Source organism: Entelurus aequoreus, linkage group LG07 (assembly GCF_033978785.1).
Source record: "Entelurus aequoreus isolate RoL-2023_Sb linkage group LG07, RoL_Eaeq_v1.1, whole genome shotgun sequence".
Classification (NCBI taxonomy): domain Eukaryota; kingdom Metazoa; phylum Chordata; class Actinopteri; order Syngnathiformes; family Syngnathidae; genus Entelurus; species Entelurus aequoreus.
Genome location: NC_084737.1, coordinates 43,160,519 through 43,174,416, shown reverse-complemented (window position 1 = coordinate 43,174,416; position 13,898 = coordinate 43,160,519). Strand labels below are relative to the sequence as shown.

Below are 13,898 nucleotides of genomic sequence, written 5' to 3'. Positions count from 1 at the left end.
ATTCCAGTCGCTTCACACTCGGCTGCGAACCGATCCAGTGAGAGCTGCAGATCCTGGCCAGATGAAGCCATCAGGACCACATCATCTGCAAAAAGCAGAGACCTAATCCTGCATCCACCAAACCGGATCCCCTCAACACTCTGACTCCGCCTAGATATTCTGTCCATAAAAGTTATGAACAGAATCGTGAGTCCGACTATATCCAGCCGGAACTTCTCCACCTCGCGCACTATCTCAGTCCCAAGAGCTAGCTTATGTAGCCGAGGATAGGACCGCCAAGTGCCCTGCCTTCGGCTGCCGCCCAGCTCACATTGCACCCTCACCCAACCTCTATGACCCCTCCCATGAGTGGTGAGCCAATTGGATGGTGGACCCACGTTGCCTCTTCGGGATGTGCCCTGCTGGGCCTCATGGGGACAAGCCCGGCCACCAGGCGCTCGCCATCGTGCCCCTAATCCGGGCCTGGCTCCAGAGGGGGGCCCTGGTGACCTGCGTCCGGGCGAGGGAAATCTGAGTCTCTGTTCTTTTATTTCCATAGAGGTCTTTGAGCTGCTCTTTGTCTGATCCCTCACCTAGGACCTGTTTATCTTGGGAGAGCCTACGAGGGGGCATAGAAGCCCCCGGACAACATAGCTCCTAGGATCATTGGGACACGCAAAGTCCTCTACCACGATAAGGTGGCAGCTCAGAGAGAAGTGCTTGTGGCTCATCGGTAGCAAGTGAACTGCAGCCAAGTTCTCCCCGCTACGGCACCGCCCAAGGGTCAAAAACGACGCGTGTGCATTAATCAACCGTTGAAAAAATTAGTGCCATTATTGAAATTTATAGTTAACGCATTATTATCGTGTTAACTTTGACAGCCCTAATATATATATATATATATATATATATATATATATATATATATATATATATATATATATATATATATATATATATATATATATGTGTATACACACAGTATATGTATATATATATATATATATATATATGTATGTATACACACAGTATATATATATATATATATATATATATATATATATATATATATATATATATATATATATATATATATATGTATGTATACACACAGTATATATATATATATATATATATATATATATATATATATATATATATATATATATATATATATATATATATATATATATACACACAGTATATATATATATATATATATATATATATATATATATATATATATATATATATATATATATATATATACACAGTATATGTATATATATATATATATATATATATATATATATATATATATATATATGCTAAATAAATACAATGCACTTTTTAAGATAGTCCATCAGCTTCAACATACTTCATCCTTTGCTTCATTTTTATGAATTAAGCCGCTGCATCGCTCACACTTCATTCTGATCTCATTAAAGGGAAACCTTTTTTTGGAATTTCACCTATCATTCATTATAAGAGACAAGAACACACATGTCTTTTTTTTGGGATTCTAAAGATGATAAACACTTGCAAAATGCGGTTAATGCAAATATTACTAACTTTAAGTCCTTTGTAACTTTAGGAATGTAGTTTGTATAGAGATTAAACTATTTTGTTCCAGTATTAATCCCTGGGGTATGCCGCAATATATATTTGGAGCTGTGTATGTGTGTTTGCCTAGCTTCACATATTCTATTCAGTTTATTCCTCCCTGAATGATGTGAATAAATTTGAATACCGTTGATGTTTTTTTCCCAGGACAGTGACCTGCTGACATTCAACATCTCAGCCCATCACTCATGGTGGAGCGAACATGGGCCTGGCTGTGTGAGGAGAGAGATGCCACATACTGAAGGGGTCCACACCACTGAGAGCCATTCCTACATCACCGTCATGGGCTGCCTCATAGACTACCAGTATATTGAGGTCATTCACAGCGGAATGCAGATCCTGATCGCGGTGAGTATCTGCTCTAGCCGGTGTTGTGTCATACATATTTATTGTTGATGTCCCATAAATGATCTACATAATGTTTCTTAAAGCAAAAAACAGGAAAGTAAGAAGGTTCCTGATTGTCTTTGTCTCTTTTCCTCTGTGGTTGAGTGTGCAGTTAAAGTGAGGGCAGCCAGCCAAGCAGATAGCTGACAAAAACTCAAAGGATGAATGAAAAGAAAAAAGAAAGCAAGGCCTCCCTTTCTCTTTATGAGATGGCTTTTCAAGGTTGCCCTGAGAGGCCATGAAATATTTAGTTGGGGCTCCAAGGATGGTCGTTTGTGTCATTTAGATGAAAAATGTGAATCTGCGGGCCAGTAATCACAGTCGGCTCAGATTTACCATGTGCCAAAAAGTTGTTGATAATAGAAGATGATTTTCAGAAGCGAGGCACAGGTGGTATGATGGTCTCTCAATCTAAAGATGGCAGGTTCAATTCCCTTGCTGCTCCTGTGCTGTCAATGTACCCTTGAGCAATATACTGAAATTCCAGTTTTGGATGCTGCATCATCAGTGTGTACTTATTGCCACTTTATTATACTTTTAAGGCCAAAACATACTCAGGCGGAACGTACGTGTAGCAGAGTCCGCAGAGGTCCATGTGTACTCAAAGCGGATGGTCGCACACTCGTGTCAGGCTTTACACTACTCAGCATTTAAAATTGGATGAGGGCATCATTCATTCATCACTGACGGGAATACTTTGCTCCACTATCCTTTAAAGGCCTACTGAAATGAGATTTTCTTATTTAAACGGGGATAGCAGATCCATTCTATGTGTCATACTTGATCATTTCGCGATATTGCCATATTTTTGCTGAAAGGATTTAGTAGAGAACATCGACGATAAAGTTTGCAACTTTTGGTCGCTGATAAAAAAAGCCTTGCCTGTACCGGAAGTAGCGTGACGTCACAGGTTGAAGAGCTCCTCACATCTGCACATTGTTTACACCAGCAGCGAGAGCGATTCGGACCGAGGAAGCGACGATTACCCCATTAATTTGAGCGAGGATGAAAGATTTGCGGATGCGGAAAGTGACAGTGAAGGATTAGAGTGCAGTGCAGGACGCCAGGGTGTATCTTTTTTCGCTCTGACCGTAACTCATACTTGCCAACCCTCCCGGTTTTACCGGGAGACTCCCGGTATTCAGCGCCTCTCCCGATAACCTCCCGGCAGAAATTTTCTCCAGACAAACTCCCAGTATTCAGCCGGAGCTGGAGGCCACGCCCCCTCCAGCTCAATGCGGACCTGAGTGGGAACAGCGGCGACAGTCTGTTTTCACGTCCGCTTTCCCACAATATTAACAGCGTGCCTGCCCAATCACGTTATAACTGTAGAATGATAGAGGGCGAGTTCTTGGTTTCTTATGTGGGTTTATTGTTAGGCAGTTTCATTAACGTCCTCCCAGCGCGGTAACAACACACAACAACAGCAGTCACGTTTAGTCTACCGTAAAGCAGTTCGTCTGCTGTAAACAGCAATGTTGTGACACTCTTAAACAGGACAATACTGCCATCTACTGGATAGCCTCCAGAACACTCAAATTCAAGTATTTCTTTTATTTATATGTATAATAAAATAAATAAATATATATATATATATATATATATATATATATATATATATATATATATATATATATATATATATATATATATATATATATATATATATATATATATATATATATAAATGATAAATGGGTTATACTTGTATAGCGCTTTTCTACCTTCAAGGTACTCAAAGTGCTTTGACAGTATTTCCACATTCACCCATTCACACACACATTCACACACTGATGGAGGGAGCTGCCATGCAAGGCGCTACCAGCATCCATCAGGAGCAAGGGTGAAGTGTCTTGCCCAAGGACACAACGGTCGTGACTAGGATGGTAGAAGGTGGGGATTGAACCCCAGTAACCAGCAACCAGCCGATTGCTGGCACGGCCACTCTACCAACTTCACCACGCCGTATATATATATATATATATATATATATATATATATATATATATATATATATATATATATATATATATATATATATATATATATATATATATATATATATATATACATATATATATATATATAAATATATATATATATATATATATATATATATATATATATATATATATAAATATAGCTAGAATTCACTGAAAGTCAAGTATCTCATACACACATATATATATATATATATATATATATATATATATATATATATATATATATATATATATATATATATATGAAATACTGGAGTTGGGGAATTATAGCTTAAATGTATTCCCCTCTTAACCACGCCCTTAACCACACCCCCAACCACGCCCCCGCTCCACCCCCCACCCCCCACCTCCCGGTATCGGCGGTCTCAAGGTTGGCAAGTATGCCGTAACTTAGGTACAAGGGCTCATTGGATTCCACACTTTCTCCTTTTTCTATTGTGGATCACGGATTTGTATTTTAAACCACCTCGGATACGATACCCTCTTGAAAATGAGAGTCGAGAACGCGAAATGGACATTCACAGTCACTTTTATCTCCACGACAATACATGGGTGAAGCACTTTAGCTTCGGAGCTAACGTGATAGCATCGTGCTTAACTGCGGATAGAAACAGAAGAAATAAGCCCCTGACTGGAAGGATAGACAGAAGATCAACAATACTATTATTACTTCTACTATCAGGAGACACCGAACCAAATCCTGGACCTGTAACTACACGGTTAATGCTGTCCAGCCTGGCGAAGCTTAGCAATGCTTTTGCTAACGACGCCATTGAAGCTAACTTAGCTACGGGACCTCGACAGAGCTATGCTAAAAACATTAGCTCTCCACCTACGCCAGCCCTCATCTGCTCATCACCACCCGTGCTCACCTGTGTTCCAGCGATCGACGGCGCGACGAAGGACTTCACCCGATCATCGGTGCGATCGGCGGCTAGCGTCAAATAGCGCGTCTGCTATCCGACTCAAAGTCCTCCTGGTTGTGTTGCTGTAGCCACCCGCTAATACACCGATCCCACCTACAGCTTTCTTCTTTGCTGTCTTCATTGTCCATTAAACAAATCGCAAAAGATTCACCAACACAGATGTCCAGAATACTGTGGAATTATGTGGTGAAAACAGACGACTTAAGCTGGCCACCGTGCTATTCCAAAATGTCTGCTTCAACCCGTGACGTCACGCGCAAACGTCATCATACCGAGACGTTTTCAGCCGGATATTTCGCGGGAAATTTAAAATTGCACTTTATAAGTTAACCCGGCCGTATTGGCATGTGTTGCAATGTTAAGATTTCATCATTGATATATAAACTATCAGACTGCGTGGTCGGTAGTAGTGGGTTTCAGTAGGCCTTTAAGGTTCCTTGTCATCAAAAAGTATGCTTTTCCTCCTCCACCATGACATCAGTGTCGTCAGCAAAAAATTTAGACTATTCTGTCTTTATTTCGCTTCTTTGTGACACATCCACTGATAAATAAGAAAAATGAAATCTAATGTATGAACATTAATAGGAGGACCAAAACGAAAAAAGATATGGCAGATGTATATATACAGGTGTGACATAACGGTGAAGAGATGCTGGATGTGTTGTATTTCTTACAACACTAACAACCTACACACATTTAGCAGAGGTATTACCACCACAGGACATTCACAAATAATTTCCGGGCAACTAACACCAGCTTTGTGACAGTTGATCATAGAAAGAATGTCAATCTACATCAACCTTGTGTTCCACTACGTACAATATTTCCTAATTTTTCCATCTCCTGGCCCTCCTCTCACAGAATATAGTCACTGCCTGTTTTCCTGTCTCATTTTGTCAGCTGGGAATCTGACCGTTTGACCTTCATGTCCGTCAAATCCTGCGGTGCACTTAACTCTCTGTTGGCCTGTTTCACTTACTGTTGTCTTCTTTGGTGCACATGTGCAATAAAGAGATTTTGCTGCTATTTACCTGTCTGTGTTAAAGTGGGGCTTGTGTGGTGGCTTAATGGCTCCCCAGAGCACAGCAAAGCTGTATTTGCCTATTGAGAAGGCATGTGTGTGTGCGCGCGCATCCACGTTTTTTCCCCTCCATTTAACTACATGAAAATAGCATGGACGCCCCCACCCATCTCCACTCCTCAACTCCTCAGTCCCCCTCACATCCATCAACAAGGTTGGGACGCTCCCTTTGATAAGTCCATTAGTCTTGTTTGATTTCAGTTGCATTCAGAACATGTGTGCCCTCTTACGTGTGTGTCTGTCGTCTTTCCTCCAGTTGTGTATATGCTGCACGCAGAGCCAACTAGAGAAATCTCTGCTGTAAATGTCTCTGTAGCCTATGGTAATGTGTCCAGAATTAGCATGTGCCTTGTGTTTGTATAACATTAGCACAAAGCTTATGTGTAATGTGCCTACATTGTGATTGCAATTGGAATGCAAGTTTTCCAGCAACTCACAAGAAGGATTTAAGTTAAGATGTGGTTGCTAGGCATCAGCTAAAAACAAGAATGGGAAAAGGAAAATAGTTCAAGACCTGAAAGAAGAATCTGTGTCCTGAAGCTCACTGAAACCCATGTCGTCTACTCGCACAACATCATCAACACCCAATTCTACCTAAAAGGTTGTGTTTGCCAACAGCTTGAGTTGTTCATCTGTTTTGCAAGAAAATGGATTTTCCTCAGATTACTGTCACTCACATATTTCTTCTTTTTTCTGAGAAGCAAGCAACACAGAAGGATTTGGATGCGGTAAACAAACAGCCCCTCTTTCTTGTTGAATGTGGTTATTTAAATATTATTTTACCTACCGACCTACTCAGTGGCCTAGTGGTTAGGGTGTCCGCCCTGAGATTGGTAAATTGTGAGTTGTGAGAAAAATATCTATATAAATATAATTCACCAATTCACAATAGTGTTTGTGCAGCCTTCATTCCTACATGTGCAAACCTCTCTCGTCTGAGTTGTTTGTTTTTTGGACATTAGCATGCTATACCATGCAGTTGTTGGATCTGCAAGATGCAAATGAGGTAACACAGCAGACACTTAAGTCAATGTGGGTGTGTGCATGTGGGTTTGTGTTGACGGGGGGTAGAAAAGAACAGGCGTATGTGGTCTCTGCAGACCCAATCTCATCATGTTTTGTCATTAAACTCTCAGGTCCGCACACACATCAACATCTAATAATCTACAGGGAAGCCTGCGCCTCATTGTCAGGCAGAGGGTACTGTGTAATTAACCTACAAGACATTTGCACCCCCACCCCTTTCTCTCCCTCTCTATTTTATCTTGGACTTTATTCCTTGCACTGAGTGCACTAGGGCATTATCAATAGTGGGTTTAGTTCAATTGTAGCTTGACAAACATCTTCCACAAGAATGAGGTACAAACACTGACATGTGTGTGTATGTGTGTATTTCCATTGAAAATAATAGTTAATCAATTTCCGAAGTTAACGTACATGGTCATCCCAGAAAAACCTGACAACCTTTTTTACAACTCAAAACTGTTTCATGCTTTGAGGCTATTTTTTTATGATTGAGTATCCACTGTGAAAATGTAATACGCCTTTCTGGGCTGGTCAATTTAGTGTGAACCTGACCCTCATTAGCCTTTGCAGATCCACACAGCCTTTTTTCTACCTATCTCAGAAGTTCACATTATGTGCGCGCACACACACACACACACACACACACACACACACACACACACACACACACACACACACACACACACACAAAGTGAACTTTCCTTTCACCCTCATTACTACTATCAGGACTACATCATTACCAACAGGCTAACTATATGAAGGCCTGTAAAATTGCTTTAGCTGTTTTCCCACATCCACATTCAGCACTGAACTTTTTGTACCCATTTTTTTTGCTTTAATGTGCTTTCCTTCTGACCATTACCTTGGCCCTTATCGTCGCTGCTCAATGCTCAAAGGAGACAGAACAGAGATTGTCTGGAACATTGTGTGACTAAAGTTAAAACAAGAGCAAAATATTTTTAGGACCAAATGTGTGTCTCATCTGTGTAAATTAATGTGTCAGATAAGAATTTGTGCATGAATCTAAATAGCTATGTGTCATGGAAAAGGACTTGACAAGTACCCAACTTGTCAACTCTTCCAAGGAATTTGCACCAGTGAATATACTTTCTTCAGGGAAATATATGGAGTATATAGATATATATAGTGCATGTTGCAACCATATAAATAAAATAATAAATGGGTTATACTTGTATAGCGCTTTTCTACCTTCAAGGTACTCAAAGCGCTTTGACAGTATTTCCACATTCATCCATTCACACACACATTCACACACTGATGGCGGGAGCTGCCATGCAAGGCGCTAACCAGCAGCCATCAGGAGCAAGGGTGAAGTGTCTTGCCCAAGGACACAACGTGATTACCTGACACTGACACGCGAAGCAAAGTGGTTCGGTCTGAAACAGCACATCGGCTAAATGGTGCCTGTCAAGAGAGTGTACGACTTTAGGAAAATCTAGGTATAATAGCTATGTTCTAAATCTTAAAATCCTCATCAAGAAAAAAGTCATCAGCAACTGAGTCGATAAATGCTGTTATTTCAAGTATTTTAGATTTCGAAGAAAGAGTACCTGGCTACTGGAGTCGCTTTGATGAAGGTGCTGTTGAAGAGGGCGGTGCAGGTAGCGCTATCGTCAGAGACAAAGTGTTGGAACCCAGTGTGGTTTACGAGTGTCGGTGGACCAGACGAATGGGACACCTCCTGACAGAATGGACGGCCTGCCCACAGTATAAGCACAGGTGCTGGCGTTTGCGACGAAGCCTCTCCCCAGTTGCATGGAAGGTAGGCAGGCCGAAGCTGGCGATGGTTGGTGTAAAGTGTAGCCGGACGTAGTCTGAAATCCCACGTTGAGCCCAGCATGTCCCAGCTGCTTGTCATGATCCTCCTTTAGCTCATCGAGCCTCTTGTCTACTAGATCAGCCAACAAGATGAGGTTGTCAAGGTTAGAGGGAAGCTGGAGTGGCACAAGATGGTCCTTGTAGCGGTTGTCGAGACTCAAGCAGAAACCGTCCAACAGGGGAGAAGAGTTCCAATTGTTCTCGGCTGCCAGTGTACATAATTCAATGGCGTAATCAGAGACGTTCCGGTGCCCCTGTTTCAACCGTAGGAGAGCCCGAGCAGCCTCCCTTCCTTGTGGAGTCCTCTGGAAGATATTTTCCATTGCCTTTGAGAATGCAGCAAAGGAGCCGCAGAGCATTGACTGACAACTCCATTCTGCCGTGGCCTATGCTGCTTCTCTTCCAGACAAGTGGAAGGTAGCGAAAGCCACGCAGGCACGTTCAGACTGGAACGCTGCTGGCTAAAGTTCGAAGTGCAGCTGGCACTGAAAAAGAAATGGACGCACATCGGAAGGGTTTGCAGAAAAGTGTTCATGGCGAGACAGCAAAGGGCAAGAATCTGCAAATTGGGGTTGCGCTGGTCATGAGCCAGGCTGGAGCGTGGTGAGTACCGCAGAAAACTGAGCTTCTAGAGCCAACATCCTAGCATCTTGGCGGGAGCACAGGCTCTGAAGACTGGTGCCAAGCTCAGCGAACTTCTCCTCCTGTTGGTGTAGACGTAGTGCTTGGTTACGTAGGGCCCCCTTGAGAGAGTCCGCTTCAGATGGGTCCATCTGTCTGGCTGGTTCTTTTTGTTACACTCTTGGAGCAGAATGGACCTCAGAAGCAGAAGAGGCGGAGTTTTGCGTACAATGTCTTTATCATAAGCATAAGAAGGTAAAACAGAAAACACTGACATTGGTGGGAAAAGCCAGTGCCACGAAAAAACAGGTAGACAAAGTAGCAAACTAAAATACTACCAAGGAGGAAGGTGGAGGGAATCAGGGCACAACAAAAAAATACAAAGTAACAAAACAAATACTTATCAAGTCCGGCAGGGAAAAGCAGTGAGGAGATAGTTGACTTGGTCTGATGCGCATGGTGTCACGACATGGACTGTGGCGGGGTTTGTTTTCCCGAGATGCAAAGAAATTGGAGCGGACATGGCGTGAAGGTAGGGACATGATTTATTTTTAACACTAACAAAGAGTGAACAAAAAGTGTGCACAGGGCGGAGAACAAACTTGGCTATGAAACAAAAAAACTAGCACAAAGGCAAAACTATGGACATGAAATAAATAACACTTACTGTGACCAGAACGAACAGCGTGAACTATGATAAACATGAGTATCATGGGTAGTAGATGTAACAGAGGTAATGTCGCCAGGACGACCAACAGAAACTGACATTACGTGAAACAGGTGAAACTAATAAGTTGTCATGGAAACAAAACAAATAAGAGTACACAAACAGTAACTAAAAAGAGTCCAAAACCCAAACAGAACATGGCCAAACAAAAACATGATCACAGACATGACACATAGAAGACGTCAGGGAAAGAACCAGCAACAGCAGGTGAGTGCAATCAGCTTATATAATGAACGAGTGATTGCCAACAGGTGTGCCCTGAGCTCCAACCCTCCTCCCGCATCCAGACACTGGAGGGAGTATAGACATATAAACACACAGAAAGCAATCTATTGTGTTTGATACTGGCTTTTGTACATACATGTATGCTAATTTACCGTTGTGTTGCTTCAGTGATGGAGTGAGATGAACAATAAGAGAGAAGGGAGCCTAAAGTTGTGTATCTTAATAAACATTTTGTTGTACCAGACACCACAGCATAATTGTGTTCTTAATTACTAAATAATAGGGTTTTTTGTGATATTATATCATTTTTTTATCCATTGCAAATACTACACAGCCAATGTTCACCAAACATTTGCAGCGCTTTAGCGTGGATCAAGCTCTGCTAAAGTTTTTTTGGGGGAAAAGCACTATTTCCTCAGTTGTTCTTATTCTACTTGTTACTATCATACTTGAAAAATTTTCTTTTCACTGTTATGTGTGAGTGAGTCCAGCCAGTGTGCGAGGGCAGTGTGCCCGGTGCTGCCTTAATTGGCATGGCAGATTGCCAAATGATGGATTGGTGGCAGGATGAAGACGCACTGTCTCGGTCTCAGTCTCTCACTGGGTCTTTTTCGCAGACGATGACAGCCATCTGCCACTTTCACAGTGCACATACATTAGTAGCTGCAGTCACTTGCACGCCTGTCTAATGTGTTGGTACACTATACTGACTAGAAGTCCCCACATCGTCCAATCTAATGCTCACCGTGAGCTTCTGTAAGTGGTTATATTATTGTTTTACTTTGTGTTATTGTTATTGATATTACTCATTTGATACAGTTCAAAAAGTTTTGTACACAAATATACAAACGCTATGTTGGTTTATCGGTGAATTCAAACCAGGGTGTCGTAAGCTATGGCTCTATCACCTCCATGTTCTTTCAGATAATGTTTTGTTCCTTTTGCAAGAACAGAATAAATAAAAAAATAAAAAACCTAAGCCAGGGTGAAGTTTTTCCGCTTTTCACCACGTTCTTTAATTTATTATGATACTTTCTACAACTCTTATTTTTTTGTGATAGAGTGATTGGAGCACATACTTGTTGGTCAGAAAAAACATTCATGAAGTTTGGTTGTTTTATGAATTTATTATGGGTCTACTGAAAATGTGACCAAATCTGCTGGGTCAAAAATATATTAGGTAGCCATCCACTAGCTTCTGGCAAGCTTCTGCTTGAATTCTTGACCACTCCTCTTGACAAAATCGGTGCAGTTCAGCTAAATTTTTTGGTTTTCCGACATGGACTTGTTTCTTCAGCATTGTCCACACGTTTAAGTCAGGACTGTGGGAAGGCCATTTTAAAACCTTAATTCTAGCCTGATTTAGCCATTCCTTTACCACTTTTGACGTGTGTTTAAGGTCATTGTCCTGTTGGAAAACCCAACTGCGCCCAAGACCCAACCTTCGGGCTGATGATTTTAGGTTGTCCTGAAGAATTTGGAGGTAATCCTCCTTTTTCATTGTCCCATTTAAAATACCAGTTCCATTGGCAGCAAAACAGGCCCAGAGCATAATACTACCACCACCATACTTGATGGTAGGAATGGTGTTCCTGGGATTAAAGGCCTCATCTTTTCTCCTCCAAACATATTGCTGGGTGTTGTGGCCAAACAGCTCAATTTTTGTTTCACCACAGAACTTTCCTCCAGAAGGTCTTATCTTTGTCCATGTGATGTCAGATGAAACAAAAATTTAACTGTTTGGCCACAATACCCAGCAATATGTTTGGAGGAGAAAATGTGAGGCCTTTAATCCCAGGAACACTTATTATTGCAGTGAAACTTGCCAAGGGACATGTAACCAAATTTTAACATTACTGTATGTATACTTTTGACCCAGCAGATTTGGTAACATTTTCAGTAGACTCATAATAAGAGAGCCATAACATATGTTCTTTACAAGTGTATGTAAACTTTTGATTGCGACTGTATATATATGTATATATATATATATATATATATATATATATATATATATATATATATATATATATATATATATATATATATATATATATATATATATAGTATGTATATATATATATATATATAGTATGCATATATGTATATTTATATATAGTATGTATATATGTATAGTATATATATATATAATATGTAAATATATATAGTATGTATATATATATATATATATATATATATATATATATATATATATATATATATATATATATATATATATATATAGTATTATATATATATATATATATATATAGTATGTATATATGTGTATATATGTGTATATATGTGTATATATATAAATATATCTATGTATATATATGTATATACTGTATATACAGTATATATATATATATATATATATATATATATATATATATATATATATATACAATATGCATACTTTTGAACGGTAGTGTGTATATATATATATATATATATATATATATATATATATATATATATATATATATATATATATATATATATATATATTAGACAGCAACAACAGCAGTGGGACACAAGCTTCAGGTGTGCATCTGTGGTTGGAACAAAGTAACATCAACAACGGGCTTAAAGATCCATCAAGGGAGGAAAAGGTGCCTGAGAGAGCAGAGACAAGGGCCTCGCATTGATCAATACTTGTTACGAAGTAATCAGTCAAGTCAGTCGAGTGAAGCACAGCGACGGGACACAAACCAAAGTTCGCAGAGCATCAGCACCCCTGTATCTGAAGAAGGTAATACAAGCACAGACATGCTGGTGGAGGAGCCCGCACAACCACAAAGACCTCCAATGGAGAGAAAGATCAAAGGGCACAAACCTGGTGTAAAGTGGCCCAAATCTGTTGACAAGAAAGAATGGGAGACAATCAACAGGGACCTTACAGAAATCCTGGAGCAACAAACAGGCACAGCAGAGGGAAAGATCGAAAGGATGGGCGACATAATTTACAACTACGGACAAGAACGTTTTGGAGTGAGCAAAGGGAGAAGTGGAAAGAATCTACCACCGCCAGCTAAATCCAGGAGGCAGCAGGAGATCGACAGGCTTATCAGAGAGAGGAGGCAGATAAGAAAGCTATGGAAAAAAGCAGACGACGCTGAGAGGGAAGGTCTCATGCTACTCCAAGCAGACATCAAGAGCCGGCTAGCAACCTTGCGGAGAGCGGAAAACTTGAGGAAGCTTCGCAAGAAGAAAGAACACGCAAGAACTCGTTTCTATAAAGACCCCTTCAAGTTTGTCAAAGACCTCTTCACAAAGGAAAAAAGCGGAACTTTGAAAACATCAAAGCAGGAACTGGAGCAACACCTGGAAAAGATTCACCACGACTCAAAAAGGCAGGAGCATATAGTCATCCCACCTGAAATCCCGCCAATTCAACCACCGGTATTCAACCTGGACACTAGCCCTCCGAAATGGAAAGAAGTAGAGAACACAGTCCG

General features: G+C 40.5%; 1 protein-coding gene across 1 annotated transcript in view; it reads left to right on the top strand.

Annotated features, from left to right (window-relative positions):
- Positions 1 to 13,898, top strand: part of nkain4 (sodium/potassium transporting ATPase interacting 4) — a 135,132-nt gene that overhangs the window by 87,393 nt on the left and 33,841 nt on the right. Inside the window, exon 4 of the mRNA XM_062053725.1 lies at positions 1,750 to 1,950. Coding sequence (XP_061909709.1) covers positions 1,750 to 1,950 — 201 coding nt within the window. The remainder of the gene's footprint in view (positions 1 to 1,749; positions 1,951 to 13,898) is intronic.